General features: G+C 34.8%; 1 protein-coding gene and 1 long non-coding RNA gene across 3 annotated transcripts; one reads left to right on the forward strand and one right to left on the reverse strand.

Moving 5' to 3' along the window:
* Window positions 1-866: 866 nt before the first annotated feature.
* On the forward strand, window positions 867-1,435 carry LOC104901482 (uncharacterized). Its single transcript, XM_010689073.1, has 2 exons — window positions 867-1,025; window positions 1,121-1,435. The coding sequence occupies exons 1-2, from the start codon at window positions 867-869 to the stop codon at window positions 1,433-1,435; spliced, it is 474 nt and encodes a 157-aa protein (XP_010687375.1).
* A 587-nt stretch (window positions 1,436-2,022) lies between these two features.
* LOC109135798 (uncharacterized) lies at window positions 2,023-4,335 on the reverse strand. Of its 2 annotated transcripts, none has more exons than XR_008967325.1 (3): window positions 3,931-4,335; window positions 2,519-2,870; window positions 2,023-2,432 (listed from the first exon to the last, which is right to left on the reverse strand). It is a non-coding gene; the product is annotated as an uncharacterized LOC109135798 (long non-coding RNA). The 2 variants fall into 2 exon arrangements; XR_002040686.3 differs by having other exon boundaries at window positions 2,770-2,870; window positions 3,931-4,326.
* Window positions 4,336-21,194: the final 16,859 nt, after the last annotated feature.

The raw sequence follows: 21,194 nt of genomic DNA on the forward strand, positions 1-21,194 counted from the left end.
ACAACAAAATCGCTACTCCGAATAGCGATTTACTTGTGCGTTGGAACTGGGGAATGAAACCGCTACTCAGAGTAGCGGTTCAGTCATCAAAACCGCTACTATGAGTAGCGGTTTATGTGAATGAACCGCTACTCGGAATAGTGGTTTAGTTTAAAGGAAACCGCTACTCGGAGTAGCAGTTTACCTGCGCTAAAACAAAAAAAAAAACATTTTTTCGCGTGCCGTCCTACATGGACGGTACGCAGGGAATTTATTTTTTTTGGGGCACATTTTGGGAATTAATACCCTTTTTTGCATTATTGAAGGAAAAAATTCCATCTTATAAAGTCGAATCTTAAATCTTAGGCCACTTCTGTATTAACGTGGTTTTTAAATTTTTTGGTTCTTTGATTTTTAAGATCATATGATATAATAATGTCCTTCTCCTCCTCTCTTATAATAATATATGTCCTTAATAAATAAAAAATTAGTCAAATTTATTGGGAACATGATAATTTTGAAAATTGAAAAGTGAAAGGATTTTTGAACTGGAATAATACAAACTTTGGCTGGTTCTCTCGCAATAATACAAATTTTAAATTATTTTTTAATAATACAAACTTTAGGGCAAAATTCCTACAATGGGTCATGACCAATTATGAACTTGTTGTTGTAGGTAACTTGCTGACGTGGCAATTACCGTTGGGGGACTTTTATAACAATCAATTTAGGCTCTTTTTTTTCGTTATTTCCCCAGTCATCTTCTTCTCCACATAACTTCTTCCTTCATTTTTTTTCTTCTTCCTCCCTCAAATTCTTTTCATGATTCCATAAATTTCGTCCTCAATAACAAAATCCCAATTGCAATTGGAGAATCTGAAGCGTAAATGGTTGCGAGGAGACAAACCTCTGTAGGTTCCTCCTCTGATTCTAGGGGAAATTCTCAAGGTTCCACGAAATGTTCTTGTGCAAGAGAACTTGTTCTTCGTACTGCGAAGCGTGGCGCAAATGTTGGACAGAAGTTTTATGGCTGCCCTTTATGGCCTGTGAGCATTTAATTTTTTTTTTACTTGAATTTTTTTACAAAATTTGGGAAATCTAGGGTTTTTATTGCGACTAATTGATTGTTGTTGTATTGTAGGATACTAAGTGTGATTTTTTTAAGTGGTATAATGAGCAAGGGAGTGAAGTTGATGATCTTAGATTTCAGATATTTGAGAAGGAGACTACCTTAACTGAGATGGAGTATGAGAAGAGTTTAATGGCCGAAAAAATCAAAAAATTGCAGCTTAAAAAGGACAACTTGGAAGAAGATATGCAAGAAATGAAATTTGAGCTTTCACAACTGCGTATTGAGGTGCTGAAAATGTCACGCAATGAGAAGAACTTGACCTTGGCTTTGTTTGTTTCATGGCTTGTTTTTGCCATTTTCTTGTATTCCATTAAGTTACTCTAAGGTTGTTAGTATAAGGTTGCTATTGGTGGCTGTAACAAATCTGATCCTTTGTCTTTATAATAAAAAAAAAATTGTTGGAACCCTTCAAGTTTTTGTCATGTTATTGCTCATCCATACATCCAATTACACATACACCAACTGTTCAAAATAATCCTAAGGAGAGTCAAATGCTCATCCATACATCAGTAGAAATGTCATAAACTGTTGAGTAATTAATTACCATAATGTACCAAAAAATGACAGCCCTAGCTACTCTACCTAAAAGCAGTTCATAACAAAAAAACAGAGCCCTAATTCACTGAGTTGCTTGGTGAAGAGTGGAGCATTGGCTGGACTGTGAGGCTTCAAAGCCTTGCTCAGTAAGCATACTGAGGGCAGCAGATTTTGGTGGTTTCACAAAATGTTGGTTGAACAAGTTAGGTGCAAGTTGAACAAAATGTTGGTTGAACAAGTTAGGTGCTAGTTGAACAAATGTTGAAACTAAAAAAAAAAATTAACAATGACTTACATTGAGAATGGGTGAACCATCATCCCCAATGAACACCCCCACACCAACTAAGACCCTCCCCCTTCCCCTTCCCCTGCCTCTTCTTCCACCTCCCCTGGAGTCAACTCCACCTCTGACCATTCTTCCCCCTCTGTCAAGCTGAGAGGGTTGTGCAGTTGCATTGTGATGAGTTGAGTTTGCAGTAGGTTGATCTGTGGCTTGTGGTGGTTGGCCATCCTTCCTAGGCCTCCCCCTAGGTTTTTTAGGTGCAGGATCAGGCACAGTTATGGTGTCCCTGTTTGGACACCTCCTTTATGCCCTTGACCTTGCATAGGCTGCAAGTCATTTCAGATCCAGTTCTCTTCAAAGTCCCAGGCTTCTTAGGGTCTTCCTCAGGGTCCCTCCTCCTATTCTTTCTAGGTCTACCTGGACCTATTTTGATAGGAGGGGGTTGTACTTCACATGGCACCCTTGGCCAATGTCTTTCCCCTTCTAATGGTGGAATGGAACCTGCACAAGCCAACAATAAAGGAGTTAGAGATCATAGAAAGTAGGCCAAAATTACAAATGTAGAAATCCAAGTTCAAATGATTTACCTACATATGCTGCTAAGTAAACATCCTTCCTGTAAAAAGGATCAACAAAATGTAACACCCTCGCCGACCCGAACCCTTCCTTATTCGATAAAACTCGGGTTTTGGGGGAAAATAAATCCACGAGGGTTCGACTCGTCGAGTGGTGTTACCGCCGCAATTATCTCCTTGGAAATAAATGCAAGGCTAAGTTAACACACCAACTCAAAATTCATTAATCATTACAACTAAGTAAATTGTTCATTAAACATTACTAATTAATAAAGTGTTCAGAGTTCCAGCGGAAGCTAATCATATGCTAAGTGGATGACAACTCTAAATGATATCCCTTTTGTTCCCCCGATCGATCACCCACCTGCACAAATACATTGAAAAGAGACAAGAGAGACAAGCTCCCAAAAATCAGAAAAACTGAGTAATTCCAACTCCATCCCGTAAAATACTTAAGTTGAAAATACTTTACAAAAATAGTAGATTAATAGTTTTGGAAGTCATAGCACATATACACATATACATACACTGAATAATTATTTCATTAGTTCAATTAATCCAATTATTGAAGGAGAGGAAAGAGAACGCCAGTAAGCTGGGGTCAATCCCCTGTAACCACTTACTTCATCATAGTAGGCCGGGGAAACCCCCTGTAACCACCTACTTGTAGGCCGGGGAAACCCCCTGTAACCACCTACGATAAATCATAATGGCCATAACAGAGTCCCTAGTGTGCACACCCCTTCTACTTGGATCACAACAAGATAGAAGGAAGACAGTAACAAAATATTCAGCATAGTAACCAGAGAACCTGTAAGGGGCCGCTGAACCACTCATACAGGGCAACCTGTTCATCATTTCCCTCCAATATTTCACTTTACGTGATTAACATCTCTTAATTCACGTCATCACATAAATCACGTACACATTTACGTCATCTTGTTCAATCCAGTGTGCACATTTCCAATCCATCACAATCTCAATTCATTCATAGAGATTTCAATAACTCATTTCATATTCACAATCATCACTTTCAGATTCATTTATCACTTTAGATTCACGATCATTTCATTATCTCAAGTTCTTACCAATTCTAACTTTCATAAAAGTCTCAATATTAATAACAATAATAATAATATTCATGATAATCATAATGATATATAGTGATAATAATAGCAATAATAATCATAATAGTAACATTAACCGATTTTAATAACGTTATAATAAACATCGTTGTCATATCGTACATCGTCCATCGTCATTATTCATAATAAAAATCCAGAGTCGTTATCCATTTTGTTATTCATAGTCATAATCCGCATTAAGTCGATAATTCACAATTATAAATTTTATAAGCACATAATCACGTAATCAATTCGTTTTACGCTGACGGGATCTATGTTTAGATGGACATCGGAGATTACCTCGTGACGCGTGCCCGAAAGTTAAGTTCACCGAACGTGTTAGCGCTCATGGTATTCCTCGTCTACGAAATCGGAGTCTACAAGAAATGTTAACGAGATTTAAGTTAGTTCCTAAATAACCCCGATTTTTATAAAATATGCGATTTAAATAATCCGAATAACTTAAAGAAATTCTTTATTATTTTAAGCGAGTCTATGAATCAAAGTTTACGGTTTTCAAATTATTTTAGAAATCGTTTTAAGTTCTCACAAATTATTTCAAACTTAACTTTCATTAACTTAAACAATTATTTTAAATATGAAAAACTAACTCTATTATACCTCTTATTTCATTTTAGAAAATTAGAAAACTTTCATCAAGTTTATAAAAGATTAATTTAAACAAAAAATGTATTAACTTTATTAGAGTAACTAATTTGAGAAAGTCAAAGGTTATAAAGTAATAAAACAAGTAAAACAACACTTTAAAACACAACTAGATTAAAAGAAAAGGGCGGAGGAATTTCAGTTTTCTCATTTGAGAAACAAAACAGAGGAGGGGAACGAAGGAAGAGGGCAACAGAGGAGCGAAGGAGTTCGGCGGTGCTGGTGTGGCGGTTCGCCGGCGAAACTCAGGCGCCGCGAAAAAGGGAAGGAGGCTGGGTTTGAGAGTGGCGACAGCAGGGGTAGGGGATACGCGCAAGAGGAGGAGGGACCGGCGGAGGTGCGAAGGGAAGGAGAATGGGGCTGGTGGTTGAAGGCGGGATTCAGGGGGGTTCGTTTGGTGGTGGTCGGAGGTGTTTTCCGGCGAGAAAAGAAAAACAGAGGAGATTGAAAATGGTTTAATTTCATTTTTAATTTGCAGAACTTTAAGAAAGAGGAGAAAGGAAGTGAAGCAACCTTTGAGAGTTGGTTTGCTTGGGAAATTTGAGGTGAATGAAATCAGTATTTATAGGAGGAAATTTTCGGTTCAAATGGTGAATGGTGAGAGTTTAACTTTCGAAAATTTCTTGGTGTGTGTGCTTGAACTGGACGAAAGAGGAGGAGGGAGGTGTTGGAGGTTTTTGGTTGATGTGCCATGAATCAGAAGAAGAAGGAGGAAGGGGGATGAATTTCTTGGTTCTTGAGCCCAGAACCGGACGAAGGAAGAAAGGAGATTGAAGATGATGGAGATGAATCACGCTTCATCAAAAGACAAATGGACTTTGGACCTTGGACTTGGCATTTGGACCTTTTTACAAAATTGGATGGATAATTTGAATAAGGATACCCAATGTAAAAAAAAAAAAAGGTTTATTTAATCTACAAATAGTAAAACGAATAATAAAACAAGTAAACGATTTATTTTTAACTTTGTTAAATAAATCAAAACTAAATGAAATCGTTATTTTAATAAACATAATTATCGAATAAAATGGCATTATCATAAAATAAATAATAAAATAACTTTCAAAAATTCGGGGTATTACACAAAATCTTCAGCTTCCTTGTTCTGAAAATAAATACATGCAATGGCATGACAGCAAGGCACACCCTTCATCTCCCACTTCCTACAGGTGCTTGCATTTAGATCCACAACCAACTGATCCAAATAGTAGTTGACATTGAATAAGTTGTCCGTGGAGGGAAGCACATCACACTTTGCAGCATTTTCTTTCTCTTTCTCCAACATGGCTTGAATTCTTGGACACAAAGCAGATGTGACCTTTTCCATTTCCTGCCTTTTGAGCACTAGTCTCTGCATCAAAGCAGCTCTGATGTCTTCCATCATGTACAATAGGTGCTTTGTCCTTGCATTGATAATATATGCATTGAAGGTCTCTGCCATGTTGTTGGTGATGACATCAGTACTCATAGAATAATCAAGAATGCCCTACAGAACAACTTGGGGTTGTATGCTTTAAAAGCATTTGCAACATCTTCACTGATTACCCCCAATTCTTCAAGAGCCTCATTATAATAAGCTTGATTATAAGCTTTTGCAATTTTCCAAAATTGCAATTTAAACTCATCACCCTTGAAAGACTTGTGCCATAGGGTAAATATATGCCTAGCACAATGTCTTTGTTCTGCCTTGGGTAGAACAGTAGCCAAAGCATTGACTATAGCCTATAACAATAAGTATAACATTGAATATAACCACACAAATAAAATGAGCAAAATGGAAAAAAACAAGGAAAGGGAGTGGTTTAGGATATCTGATGTTCATCAGAAATGATGGCAACTCCTTCACCATCTCCAAGTTGTAGGCAAGCTTGAATGTGATAAAAAAACCATTGCCATGACTCATTATTCTCACTCTCTACAACTGCCCATGCTATGGGTTACATCTGCTCATTCTCATATCTCCTCACAGCAGATAACAATTGTCCACCCAAAAAAGTCTTAGGGAAACATGCATCAACACATATTACCTTTCTACATCCCTCCATAAACCCTTTTTGCAACCCCTGAAAGCATGTAAACAACCTCTAAAAAACAGGTGCCCCCCCCCCCTTTACCCACTGTTGTAACCAACTCCACACTTGTACCAGGATTGTATGTTTTAAGAGCCTCCAAGTAAGGCATAACCATCCTATAATGATCTGTCATGCTCCCATGCAATAACTTATGTGCAGCATACTTCACTTTGTATGCAAAACCCCTTGTGACAACAACTTTATAAGCCCTCCTTATAGTTTCAACTATTTCCTTAGCTGGCCAATGGGGACTGGCCTTGAAAACATCCAACAATTGCTTAGCAACCCAACTACTCTTTAGTTGTCTATTTTTTTTTTCATGTTTCTATAGCAGGTGTGTTGTGCTACAACTCTCCTAACAACTAGTGCAGCTCTCCTAGTGTCCCAAGCTGCATACAAATAAAAAGGGCATCCAGATATGCACCTAATCCCAATTTGTTGCTGCTTGTTCTTGTTGTTGTGACTAATCTTCACATTCCTACCCTGTAATATATCCCACTTTGCTACAGCTTCTTTGAATGCCTCCCTTGTAGGGAATCTTTGCCCAACAGACCATTTAAACTTAGAGAAGTCAGTGTTTGGGTCCACAATTTCACCCACCCTCTTCTTTTTTCTAACAGTCAAATCACCCTCCTCTTCACTCTCAGGGTGTGTGTGTATTTCATCTCCACTCTCTTCATACTCACTATGGTTACCTTCTTCAAGGGTGGGGGCAAATTGTGACTCTTTTTGTTGAGTACCAAGCAGACCTTCTGCTGCTTGTTCTTGCAACTCTTTTGCAATTCTCAGCAACTTGTTGTTGCACTCCCTAACTCTGTTCCTAGCTGTTCTGAACTCATCATCACTAGTATCAGACTCAGGGATCTCAAAGACTTCATCTTCTCCTTCTAACTCCTCTAGCTCAGGCACTCCATCTTCACTTTCTAGGTCACTCACCTCCTCATCCAGGGCCGTCTTAAACATTTTAGAGGCCCTGTTCTAATCTTAAAAATTGGGCCCCTAATATAAAACAATGCAATTTTCATAAAAAAAAATGTATGAATTAAGAATATTACTCTACATCTTACCATTGTATTCTTACAAATTGAATCCCCAAAAACTTAAAATACTTTATTTAAGGGGTAAATAAAACCTCAATACAACTTGAAACTATTATTAGTCTTCTACTTGTGATAAATCTGTCCTTATTAGTCAGTTACTAACCAATCATTTCAACCTAAAAAAATTAAAGAAGAAAATCTCATTAATATAGAATAAATTCAATTGATGATGGAGATTATACACAATGCCACTAAAAGCCTTAAAATATTGCATTACAGCTTTACATGTTTCAAGTTAGAGAGTACATCATGATGTCATCTTCTTCATCATATTGTAGCAATTAGGCACGGCCAACATTTCGACAATTCTAAACCAAAAAATTAAAGAAAAAACAAATTGATTAATTAATAATCCAATTGAATAACCCGTGAATGATAGAATTTACCTTACTCTTTGCTTTCTTCAAACTTCACCTTCGTCACTCAAAATTTCAAATCCCCTGACTCCTGAATGAATGAGAATCAAGAAACAAAATACACACTGAGATGGACAACAAAGAAACAGAAGGAATTTTCAGTCTTCTGGTTTATTCTTCTTCCCCAATTCCCATAAACCAAAATATAACAAGAACTTGAAGGTATGAATCTTAATTTCTTTGTCACAGAATTAGTTGACAATTGATGGAAAAATTGAGATCGGGTAAAAATATTTAGAGAGTAAAAAGTATTAGCCGTTATTTGAAGATTGAATAGAGAAATCATAATTTGATTTTTTCATATTATGCATAATTGTTGATAGGGAATGAGTGAATTTTGGAAAGTTAAGAGAAATTAAGAATATGGAATATCAACATATTTGGGAAAACTGCCAATAGTATGGACCGAAAAATTAGGAGAAGGTAGAGAGTTGATGCTGAATTAGTGAATTACTGAACTGGTGCTCTAGGTTTCAGTTGGAAGAGAGAAGACGCTTTTTTTTTTTTTTTTTTTTTGTAAAAGGCTGGGTTTCAATATTGGGCCCTCAAAATTTTGGGGCCCTGTGCTGATGGTCTGTTTGCACAGGCTATTGGCCGGCCCTGTCCTCATCAGTACTAGTTTCACCATCATCATTCTCATAATTAGGGTCACTTTCATCACTTAAATCATCACTATCAAGCCCATGTAGATCTTTCAAAGGGATTGGACTGTCTGGCCTTGGGTTCAACCATTCATAACTGTCGATGAAGTTTGTGTTGATGGGCTCAGTGCATTGAATGGATGGTGCAGGTTGTGTTGCTGGTGAAGGTTTTTTGTGTGGTGAAGGTTTTTTGGGTGGTGCAGGTTTTTTGGGTGGTGCAGGTTTTTTGGGTGGTGAAGGTTGTGTTGCTAGTGAAGCATGTGTGGGTGCTGAAGTTTGTGGTTTTTTTTCCTTGGTCCCTCCTGATTTTTTTTTATTTTTACTAGGTGGTGATGATGGCTTTAGAGGTGGTGGAGGTGGTGGAGGTGGTGGAGGTGGTGGAGGTGAAGGTTGTATAGGAGGGGAAGTCTGCTTGGGAGGGGAAGTCTGCTTAGTAGGTTCGGCTTTCTTAGGGTTATCTGGTCTCACTGTAGTAGAGGAGTCAAAGGAAGGCTAACTTTTTGTGCTTGCTGATGTGGAAGATTCTATTGGTGATACTGTAGAAGAGGATAATCTTGTATTTCTTCTAGGTATCAATTTTTGAGCTGGGCTTTTGGACTTTTCAGTTGAGATTTCGGGCTCACTTTGCAAAGACTGAAAGGACCTTTGAATAACAGGTGGGTCAGTGGGCTGAATCTCTGGTGAAACCACTATGGTACACATAAACATCAACACACCTACTCTTAACAGCAATTTCAGCCATCTCTAACATCTCTTTGTCTGCATAAACCCTCCTTAAACCATTGATTAAACCTAGTCCTGGTACCAAGTAGAAAAGACCCTTAATCCTTGCATAGTTTTCTGATTTTTTTGCTTCATTTTCTAAGTCAAACCAACATAACTCATCACATTCTACACTCACGGTCCTAGACTTACCTGCCTCATAAACTAAACCACGTCTCTCATGGTTCCTAAAGACACCACCATGCCAAAATTTGACAGACACAGCAGGCATCCTACAATTATGCATGATAATGAGCAAAATCAACAACAAACATTAAGAATCCACACAGAAACCCTTAATCTAACACAATCAAAGCAGAAACCCTAATTTCTTCAATTGAACAAAATTAACATCAACACAAAATTTCTTGCTTTACTTGAATTACTAGCAAATTAGAAGCTAATTGATGAACCTACCTACTTTTAAGCAACAATTCTATCAAAATAACCCACCAACATCTGCAATTTAAGCTTAACCCACAAAAAAAAATCATCTTCAAAAGCGAATTTAAAAGTTTAGGGTTTCGAATTTTTACCTTGCACAAAGCGATGTCGTCTTTCTCGTCTTTGTCCTTCTATTGGGGTTGAAACGTCAATGTAGAGGTTGGTGCGCTCAGTAATGGCGGAGAGAGAAAAGTTATGGCGGAGTGACAGAGGTTGGTGAAGGAGAGTTCGAAATTCTGGGGGGTTTTATCTTTTGGGAGAAGTCAACAAATTTTGGGAGGGAAATTCATTAAAAAAAGTCAACAGACACATGTTGCAAATTCATATCCGGTTGCCAGTAAACTTGACCCATTGGAGGAATTTTGCCCTAAAGTTTGTATTATTAAAAAATAATTTAAAGTTTGTATTATTGCGAGAGAACCGGCCAAAGTTTGTATTATTCCAGTTAAAAAATCCAAAGTGAAAACCACTTTTTCTGGTTTTTAGTTTTTGGTTTTTAGTTTTTAAAAAACTGAAACACGAAAAATGATAACGAACGTGTCTAGGAAAAACAAATCAAAATACCTCTCAACTTTGACGCGTCCACTTTTAATACCTCCAACTATAAGTTATATTTAAATACCCCCAATTATTGGGGAGGTCCGTCAAAAATGCACCCAAATAACTTGTAACCTATTAGCAAGGTAATTCTTTTATTTTCTCTATTAGCTTTTATAAATCAAAACACCCATTACCCCCACCCCCTCCTCTTCTCATCCCACCAAACCCCCCCTCCCACCCACCCACTGCCATTGCCACTGCCACTTTCCCTCACCCCCACTACCACCCTTCCCACACTCCAGCCCCCCTCCCCCCACCACCTGTCGAACCCCCCCTAATCCCTTCGAAACACCCCTCCCCTGACCCCCGTCGTTGTTGTTTAGTTGTTGATTGGGTGATGCTTTACCGCACCTCCCGCAATTCTCTCTCCTCCACTCGCGTATTTGCCGTTGGTGCTGGTTGTCTGGCATTGGTGATGCTACCACTACTATTCGTATTTTTCTCTCTTAGTGGTTCTCGCGCGTCTTGTCGGTGTTTTTGGAGGTACTTTATCCATGTGTTGTGGTGGTGTTGTAGTAGTTGGGTTAGGAGAGGGGGTTTCGAAGGGGGTTAGGGGAGGTGGAGAAGTCGACAGGGTGGTGGAGGGAGGGGGGTTGGGGGGGCTGCTGAGGTAGGGGATGGGGTTGCGGTGTGGTGTAATACCCCAAATTTTCAGAGTTTATTTTATTATTTACTAAGGGTGTGAATATCCCTAGTCTTAGGGGGAGTCTTGAGAGAGTCTTGAGACAAGATTTTCATGAGTCTTAGGGATAAACTAATGCAAGACTAGAGAGAGTCTTGAGTTGAGTTTTGTTTTCCAAAACTCAACTTAAGACTCACCCTTGCCAAATGTCAAACATTGATTGGGTGAGTTTTTTAAAATATCAAACCGATTATATATATATAAAAAAAATCAGATTATGTTTTGATGAAAAAGTGAGTCTTGATTATAGTCTGGGGATAAAGTATAAAAGTGTAAAGAGTTTGAAGTGAGTCTGAGTTAGTGGAAAATTGATGTGGCAGAGTCTGAAGTGTAGTGTTGAATCTGAGGGATATTCACACCCTAAGTTTTAATATTATTTCTACTTTACAAATGAAAATGGTCCAACTGGTACTAGATTGGCGACCTTCCCTATGGGGTATCCGGTGTACAATTAATGACCATATCTTTACTCATAAAAATAATATTTTGCAAAAATATAAAAAAAAATGAAACATAGCTAATAAAGAAAAAATCTTAAAAAAAAACGAAAAAGAAAAAATATAAATATACAGAGATCTAAAAACTAAACAAAAGTACATAAAACTAATAAAAAAAACAATTAAAAATTAAAGGAAAAAGGGAAAGTAACATGGCCTGAACTCGCGAAACCGTGATACTCTGGCTGCAAGAAGGCGCCATCTTCAAGGAATTCAACATCAACGTAATCGCAAACTCTGGTACGATTCTCTCTCTTTTCAACAAGGTAACTTTCATTCTCAATTTCTTTTCCTTAAACCCTAATTTTTCTTCTTCTATACTCGACGACAGCGGTTTTTTCGACGGAAGTGTGGGCGAAAACGAGGAGGGAAAAGAGAGAGAAAGACTGACGAGCTTGCGGCAGGGTCACTAGCTTGCGGCAGGGTCACTAGCATGCGGCGGCCAACAACGACACAATTTAGACCGACCGACAACGACGCAATTGTTCGGGTGAGAGGAAGAGAGACCGGCGAAGGTAGTTAGAGGAAGAGAGATCGGCGAAGGTTAGAGGAAGAGAGAGAGAAGATGAGGGGAGGAGAGGCGTGAAAATGATGAGAGGAAGAGAGAGAAGATGAGGAAAGGAAGGCGTAAAACTGATGAGAGGAGGAGAGAGAGTGAGAGGAGGGAAACTCTAATTTAACAAGGAAACCCTAGATGGACCTTTTTATTTATTAATTTTAAAAGCCTATAGGTTCAAATATTTTTTTTTTTTAAATTTTATTTTAATATATTGCTGCGATTCTTGCCATAAACCGTAGCAATATGTTTGGTCAAATAGTCAAAAAATTTCCGTTGAAACCATATTGCTGCAGTTTTCGATCGAAACCGCAACAAATGGTTATTTTATATTTTTTCTTTTATTTTTACGTGATATATTGTTGTGTATGGATAAAACTGCAGCAATAAGCAATTATTCTACTAGTGATATTCACCATAAATATTGCATTCTTAAGTTAGTTTTTTAACACTTTTTGATGTTACTATTAATATTAATATATTATCGCACGCATCGCGTGCATATAGTGCTAGTCTTAAACTTATTAAAAGCAAAAACTTCCCCAAGTTTCTTACACGTATTAGTTAGGGAATAAGTTATTTGGTTAAAACTTTAAGGAAAATTCTCACTGGTATAATCCAACTATTGACTTTTCTCAATGGTAGACATTATTCTTTTACCTTCCCAATGGTACCACTATAATTATGAATTCTTAATTAAAGTGATTTTTCTATTAACAATAAGTTAAAATTACTAATGGCTATAAAGTAGAAATACAATCCTACCCCTTATCTTAACTTCCCTCCTATAATTCAAAATCCCAACAATTAGTATTACATGTAACACCCCGATAATTCTCTCTTTTCCAAAATACATTTTCAATATAAAACTTAGAGAATCATCAAAACATTATCGCACGTGTGATAACGTATCGGCTTATTCAGAATTTTGCAGCGAAAAACATATAATTAAACTTTATAATTGAAATATAATAAATAACAAAATAACTTTTAAACCAAATAACATTGTTAACTTTGACCTTAAACCAAACTTAAATATAATTGTATCTACTTAATATAATAAATACATCAATATGATACACAAGCTCTCCATTCTCGAAACCCCAAGATGTATCATCTGCACACCTGTAGATGTCAATGCACTAAAAAATCTGTTCACCAAGAATGAGTCATCACGGGATCAATAAGGCGAAACCATGATCAGTACATACAGACAAAGCACGTAGTTAGCAAAGTTGAATACTACATAATAATAAATAAACATTCCTAACATGATACTAATAAGTAACAAGCAGGGATAAATAACAACATAACAATCTGCAGAGATAACTTTTACTGAACTAAACTTTAACAACATTTTTATTACTTTAATGGAATAGTCATTGGACCGAGTTGTCTAACAAAAAACCAGCCTTCACCTAGGAAGACGAAATACGGGCGTGACTTCGTATTTCATATTGACCTACGATATTGAGGAACCTTTTAAATAAAAATAGGAACGATGATTAATCCGATTCCCGAAAAAAGCCATGGCACGACCACCATGTACCCCAACTCCTGATTGTCTAACTTCAGACGTGCACCAGTCTAAAGTTTATCACTATTCAAGTTTCACTTTACACGATTTACCAATTATTACTTGTTATGACACACAAGCAACACAGATAATATATAATTAAACATTCGCAACTTTATGTCTTTTATCTTAGGATTAAATAAGTGATCATACAACTTACAACCCAAGATTAATTCCTTCTTAATTTCAATTATTCTTATTTGCTGAACCTAGCAAACAACCAACTTACCTTTTAAAGGTATAAAATATCAACTTACCAAATAAGACCCAAAGTCCTCATAGAGTAGTGAAAATAATAATATAAGAAAACACATGATTCAATCATGATCTAACTAATAAATATATTAATTCCCCCATGTGAATTAATAAATAAAGTTCTCAACCAACATGCTTGCATCAATATTCTATACAAACATGATGTTAATCTCATAATTAAATCTCATACTTCACATGTTCGCACGCAGGCATAAAACATGTAGAATCCAATTATAATAGCAATCATATATGAACTCACATAGTTCCCATACATGATACTACATAACTTTCCCTCCTAAAATCATGATACTACATCAAACAACACATAGATATGTACGTTCCTTGTGTAGACAAATTGATAGGCCACTTTTAACAACTTTAGAAGTCGCCTATAGAGAAATCTCCGCCTAAAACAACCAATAGTATTTATAATCAATACTCCAAATAAATTCCAGCAACTTTAAAATACTTTAAATTCCCATTAAAAATATTTAAAAGTTATTTTCATCATTAAAACTTCAATTACTTATGTAATCCCCCATAATATAATGTTATATATATTTTAGTATGTATGTATATATTTACATTTAAATATAATTTAGTTTAAAATAATTTATTTAATTAAAATGTTAACCATTTTGAAAGTCAAAGGAATTATTTTAAAGATTTGAGCAAGTTAAAATATTTTGTTAAGGCATGCTTTGAATAATATTTGAAATACTAATTGGATTTGAAAAAGGATTTTAAATGGGTTTGCGGAACAAAAATAATAATTAGACTAGGAAAAGTAACTTATAGTAATGTTAGGAGTTTATTCATCAATTCTATTCATTATTCTATCCTACTTATTAGGATCCAATTGCCTTTTCCTAAGTTCAAAAGGAAAGCTTGCCTATAAATATAATCAAGCCCAAATATTTTACCCATAGAAAAAAATATTCACTCTCTCTCCTCTCCTTTCACGTGATATTCAATTTTTCTTTCCTTCCTTCTTTCTTTCTTTCTTTCTTTCTTTCTTTCTTTCTTTCTTTCTTTCTTTCTTTCTTCTTCTTCAAGAAAACTTTCTTCTTAACCAAGAAACACCACAACTCCACAAACACCACCACCACCGCCGACCTACTGCCGCTGCTGCTGGTCCTCGCCGGCGTCCTCCCTCTTCTTCTCCTTTCTTGAATTGGTTTGATTAAATTTTCTTCTTCCTCAAGTTTTGATTAAAGATATGTTTTAATACTAATTATAATTAGAAGCTTTAAATTACTATTTTAATGAATCTATGGTTATATAAATTATTTATTAAAAGAATAAAAATTTAGACATGATTATTATGTTTAAATTAGATTTTTAATTATCAAAGCATGGTTTTTAGGGTATTAAAGGTTGGAAAATCATAATAGCATGTTATAAACTATGAAATTAATTTCATTTATGAATTTAAGCATGTTTGAAGGGAGTTTTAATAAATTATAAGTTGTTGGAATTTTTGAAAGGTTGTTATTAATGGAGTTTTATTGATTTTAATGATTAGTATAATTGTACTATGGTAGCGAATATAAGCAATTGAAGTTTTAAGGATGAAAACAACTTTTAAATATTTTTAAAGGAGATTTAAATTATTTTAAAGTTGCTGGAATTTATTTGGAGTATTGATTTTAAATTTTGTTGGTTGTTTTAAGCGGAGATTTCTCTGTAGGCGACTTCTAAAGTTGTTAAAAGTGACCTATCAATTTGTCTACATAAGGTAAGTACATACCTATGTGTTGTTTGATGTAGTATCATGATTTTAGGAGGGAAAGTTATGTAGTATCATGTATGGGAACTACGTGGGTTCATGTATGATTATCATTATAATTGGATTCTACATGTTTTATGCATGCGTGCAAACATGTGAAGTATGAGATTTAATTATGAGATTAATATCATGTTTGTATGGAATATTGATGCAAGCATGTTGGTTGAGAACTTTATTTATTAATTCACATGGGGGAATTAATATATTTATAAGTTGGATCATGATTGAATCATGTGTTCCCTTATATTATTAATTTCACCACTTTATGAGGACTGTGAGCCTTATTTGGTAAGTTGATAATTTATACCTTAGAAAGGTAAGTTGGTTGTTGGCTAGGTTCAACATATAAGAAGGATTGAAATAAATAAGGAATTAATCTTTGGTTGTAAGTTGTATGATCACTTATTTAATCCTAAGATAAAAAGGAATAAAGTTGTGAATATTTGATTATATAGTATATGTATTGTTTGTGTGTCATAACAAGTAATAATTGGTAAATCATGTAAAGTGAAACTTGAATAGTAATAAACTTTAGACTGGCGCACGTCTGAAGTTGGACAATCAAGAGTTGGGGTTCATGGTGGTCGTGTCATGGCTTTTTCTGGGAATCGGATTGATCATCGTTCCTATTTTTATTTAAAAGGTTCATCGATATCGTAGGTCAATATGGAATACGAAGTCAAGCCCGTATTTCATCTTCCTAGGTGAAGGCTGGTTTTTAGTTAGACAACTTGGTCCAATGACTATTCCATTAAAGTAATAAAAAGGTTGTTAAAGTTTAGTTCAGTAAACGTTATATGCAGATTGTTTTATTATTATTTATCCCTACTTATATTTATTAGTACGATTTTTTCACCAGGTACCCTGTGGTTTTTCAAAATTCATGGGGTACCCGTAATTTTTTTTAATGCACTAGGTACCCTTATTATTTCAGTAAAATGCACTAAATACCCTTAATGACTAACGAGGTTAAGTTTTCGTTAGTCAATAGGGTTAATTAACCCCTCTAAACCTAATGATTAACGGAAACTTGAAACCAATAGTTATTAAGGGCCTTTCGTGCATTTTATTGAAATTATAAGGGTACCTGGTGCATTAAAAAAAATTAGGGGTACCCCATGAATTTTGAAAAATCACAGGGGTACTTGGTGAAAAAACCCTTATTAGTATCATGTTATGAATGTTTATTTATTATTATGTAGTACTCAACTTTACTGATTACGTGTTTTGTTTGTATGGGTTGATCATGACTTTGCCTTATTGATCCTGTGATGACCCATTCTTGGTGAGCAGATTCTTTAGTGCATTAACATCTATAGGAGTACAAATGCTGTATCATGGGGATTTGGGAATGGAGAGCTTATGTAGCAGATTGGTCTCTTTATTGTTTTATAGTAGATACATTTACATTAAAGTTTAGTTTGAAGTAAAGTTAACAATGTTGTTTGGTTTTAAAGTTATTTTGATTATTGTTATATTTCAATTATGAATAAGCCGATACGTTATCACACAGGCGATAATGCTTTGATGATTCTCTAAGTTCTATATTGAAAAGGTATTTTGGAAAAGAGAGAATTATCAGGGTGTTACAGCTTATATTCCCTAGCATAGTACTACTATACTACTCATTAAAATCCATAAAACTCTATCAATAACAACCTTTCTATAATTCAGCAACTTATAATTTATTAAAACTCCCTTTAAACATACTTAAACATGCTTAAATTCATAAGTTAAACTAATTTCATAGTTTATAACATGCTACTATGATTTTCCAATCTTTAACACCCTAAAAATCCATGCTTTGATTATTAAAATTCCAATTTAAACATAATAATCAAATCTGAATTTTTATTCTTGCAGTACATGATTAATATAATCATAGATTCATTATTAAAACAATAAATTAAAGCTTCTAATCATAATTAGTACTAAAACAAATCATAAAAATATAATCTTTAATCAAAACTTAAGGAAGAAGAAAAGTAATCAAACCAACACAAGAAAGAGGGACCAAGAATTATCGATCGTGGAAGGTCGTAGCAGCGGTAGCCGGAAGTGGTTGGCGGCAGTGGTGGTGGGGTTGTGGTGTTTCTTATTGAAGAAGAAAGTGTTTCTTGAAAGAGAAGAAAGGAAGAAGGAAAGAGGAAAAACGTGAGAAGGAGAAGGAAATAAGTGCTGGCCGGTTTCCTTGTGGGAGGGAGGAGAATTGTGTGTGGGTAAAATATTTGGGTTTAATGATGAATAGAAGTTCCTTTTCCTAGTCCAATTAGTATTTGGATTCCTCAAGCCCATTTAAAATCCTATTTCAAATCAAAATAGTATTTCAAATATTTTTCAAAGCATGCCTTAACAAAAATTTTAACTTCCTTAAATCCTTGAAATAATTTATTTAACTTTCAAAATAGTCCATCTTTTTAATAAATAAATAATATTAAAATATAAATATATATATATATATATACTAAAATATACTTATAAAATCCATAAATTTATAGGGGATTACATTACATCATCAGATCATCACATTCCAATTACCCCTTTTATTTTTCTTTTTGAATAAAAGTTCTAACACCCCATTAATAACTTAGATGCACAAGTGTCTGATATATACAATCACCTTCCTGCAGATTGGATATTTGCACATTTCTCTAACATCACAAATTAATAATGACTATATCTGATTAAATTGTTGCAGTCAAAAGATAGACTCTTGACATTATTGAATAAATCAGCATGGAGCTTCCTTAACAACATCCAAATGTTGCCATCACAATAATTATTGAAATCCATAATGAAAGCATCACAAACACTCCATGTATCTAAATGTTCTCAAAAACAAATTTATAAAGAATGGATAATTTATAATTTTAAACCCATTAAAAACATCATAAAAAAGTTATATAAGATTGTTGCTACTGTTGTTGAGAATGTGGTTGTGACCGAGGTTGGGATTTTGATGACTAGGAGTTTCCTTCATTGAAGCTGTTGTTGTGGCTGCTCTAGCAACATTTCATTTATCCCTTACTCTAGGAATTTTAATCACTACGGGATCATCTGTTACTCTCAACTCCTTGCAAGTTAAACCCCCTTCGCAAGTCCTAGCGTTGTGCTCAAAACATCCACATTTGCTGCACTTAATAGTCTTTGTTCTCTTCCCCTTTTGGTCTTCTCCTTCCTCCCTTTTTGTAACTCTACTTGGCCTACCAACTCCTCTTTTCATTGTGGGGGGTAGTATTGCAGGGAGATGTTCATACACATACCATTGTTGGTTGTTAGGAACCGGATTGATGTTGAAGTTATAAACTAGCTTGTATGTTTTAACAGAAAACCAAATTATCACAAAAAAAAAAAACAGAATACCAGGAAGTGACGTAGCTGTAAGGATCCAATTTAGCATGTACCATTACCCTAATGACATGCCTACATGGAATTCCATATATATTTCAGGCCCCACATGAGCGATTTCCCCTCATGTATCTCATATTCCCCGGGTACGGTCTTGATTCATATGTCCTGCAGGCTCTGCAGCTAATAGTTTCCTTACTTATATCCTTCAACGTCTTCACAGTTTTCGAACATACACCTTAATTCATAGCATTTTGTTGCCTTGTTGCAATCCTGACCATGTGTAATCCCCCGTAATTTAATGGATTTTATAAAAATATTTTAGTATTTATATATTCATATTTAAACGTAATTTAGTTTGAAATGATTTATTTATTTAAAGAAGGTTGACTATTTTGAAAGTCAAAGGAATTATTCAAGGATTTAAGGAAGTTAAAATATTTTGTTTAGACATGCTTTGAAAGATGTTTGAAATATTAATGGGATTTCGAAAAGAAGTTTAAATGGGCTTGAGGAATCCAAATACTAAGTGGATTAGGAAAAAGGATTTCTATAGATCTTAGGAGTTCTAATTCATCAATCCTATTCATCATTAAACTTTATTGAAACCCAGTCTCCTTTTTCTATGCCCAAAAAGAAAAGCCTTTTATAAATACTTAAACCCAATTATTTCACCGCACAAAAAAATTATTCTCTCTCCTCATTATTCAAAGGTGTCGGCCCCTTAACCTTTCTCTCTCCTCACGGTTTTCTTTTCCCTTCAGGTTTTCTTTCTTCTTCTTCAAGTAACGCTTTCTTCTTCGCCAAGAAACGTCACCACACCTCTTCAACCACCGTTCTTCCTTGTGCGCCACTTCTGCCGGTGCTGTTGTACCTTTTCTGGCGCCTTCTTCTTCTTGGTTCTTTGATTCGTTGGTTAAATTCTTTTCTTCCTCCTTAAGTTTTAATTAAAGATCATGTTTTTATGTTTATTTTAGTACTAATCATGATTAATAACTTTAATTTACTGTTTTAAAGATTAATCTTGAATTATATATATTATGTATTAAAAATATAAAATTTCATATTTGATTATTATTTTTTAGATTGAGTTTTTAATTGTCAAAGCATGGATTTTTAGGGTGTTAAATATTGGAAAATCAAAGTAGCATGTTATAAACTATGAAATTGATTTAAATTATGAATTTAAGTATGTTTAAAGAGAGTTTTATAATTTTATAAGTTGCTGGAATTTTAGAAAGGGCTTTAATAATGGAGTTTTATGGATTTTAATTACTAGTATAGTAGTACTATGCTAGATAAAATAAGTAGTTGAAGTTTTGATGGTAAAAACAACTTCTAAATATTTTAAAGAGGATTTAAAGTATTTTTAAAGTTATTGAATTTTATTTAGATTATTGACTTTGATTTTATATTGATTATTTTAGGCGGAGATTATCCAGTAGGTAACTTTTAAGTGATTAAAGGTGGCGTGTCAGTTTGTTTACACAAGGTACGTACATACCTATGTGCTATGTGATAGTATCATGATTTAAGAAGGAAAAGTTGTAGTATCATGCATAGGAACTTTGTAAGTTCATATATGATTTCTGGTATGATTGGATTTTGCATGTTTATGCCTGTGTGCAAACATGTTGATTATGAAATTTGAGTTTGAGTTAATTATCATGTTTGTATGGAATATTGATGCAAGCAGGTTGGGAACTTTAGCTATTAATTCACATGTGGGAATTAATATATTTGTTGAGGTTGAAGCATGTTGATTCATGTGTTCCCTGATATTATTAATCTCACTACTTCATAAGAATAAAAAAGAGTTGAATGATTTATGCCTTTGAAAGGTAAGTTGATTGTTGGCTAGGTTCAACAAATAAGAAAGAGTTGAATGAAAAGAAATTAGTCTTGGATTGTAAGTTTTATGATCACTTATCAAATCCTAAGATAAAAAGGAAGTTCAGTTGTGAATGTTTGATTTGATATTTCTGTGTTACTTGTGTGTCATAACAAGTAATAAATTGTAAATCACGTAAAGTGTAACTTGGATAGTAATAAACTTTTGACCGATGCACGTTTGGAATTGGACAATCAGGAGTTGGAGTACATGGTGGTAGCCCATGGCTGTTTCTGGGAAACGGATTGATCACCGTTCCTATTTTTCAA

This window comes from Beta vulgaris, chromosome 8 (genome assembly GCF_026745355.1).
Source record: "Beta vulgaris subsp. vulgaris cultivar EL10 chromosome 8, EL10.2, whole genome shotgun sequence".
Classification (NCBI taxonomy): domain Eukaryota; kingdom Viridiplantae; phylum Streptophyta; class Magnoliopsida; order Caryophyllales; family Amaranthaceae; genus Beta; species Beta vulgaris.

Coding starts and splice junctions, on each gene's coding strand:
- LOC104901482 (XM_010689073.1), top strand. CDS start 867: ATGGTTGCGAGGAGACAAACCTCTGTAGGTTCCTCCTCTGATTCTAGG. Junction 1,026..1,120: donor ATGGCTGCCCTTTATGGCCT/GTGAGCATTTAA, acceptor GTTGTATTGTAG/GATACTAAGTGTGATTTTTT.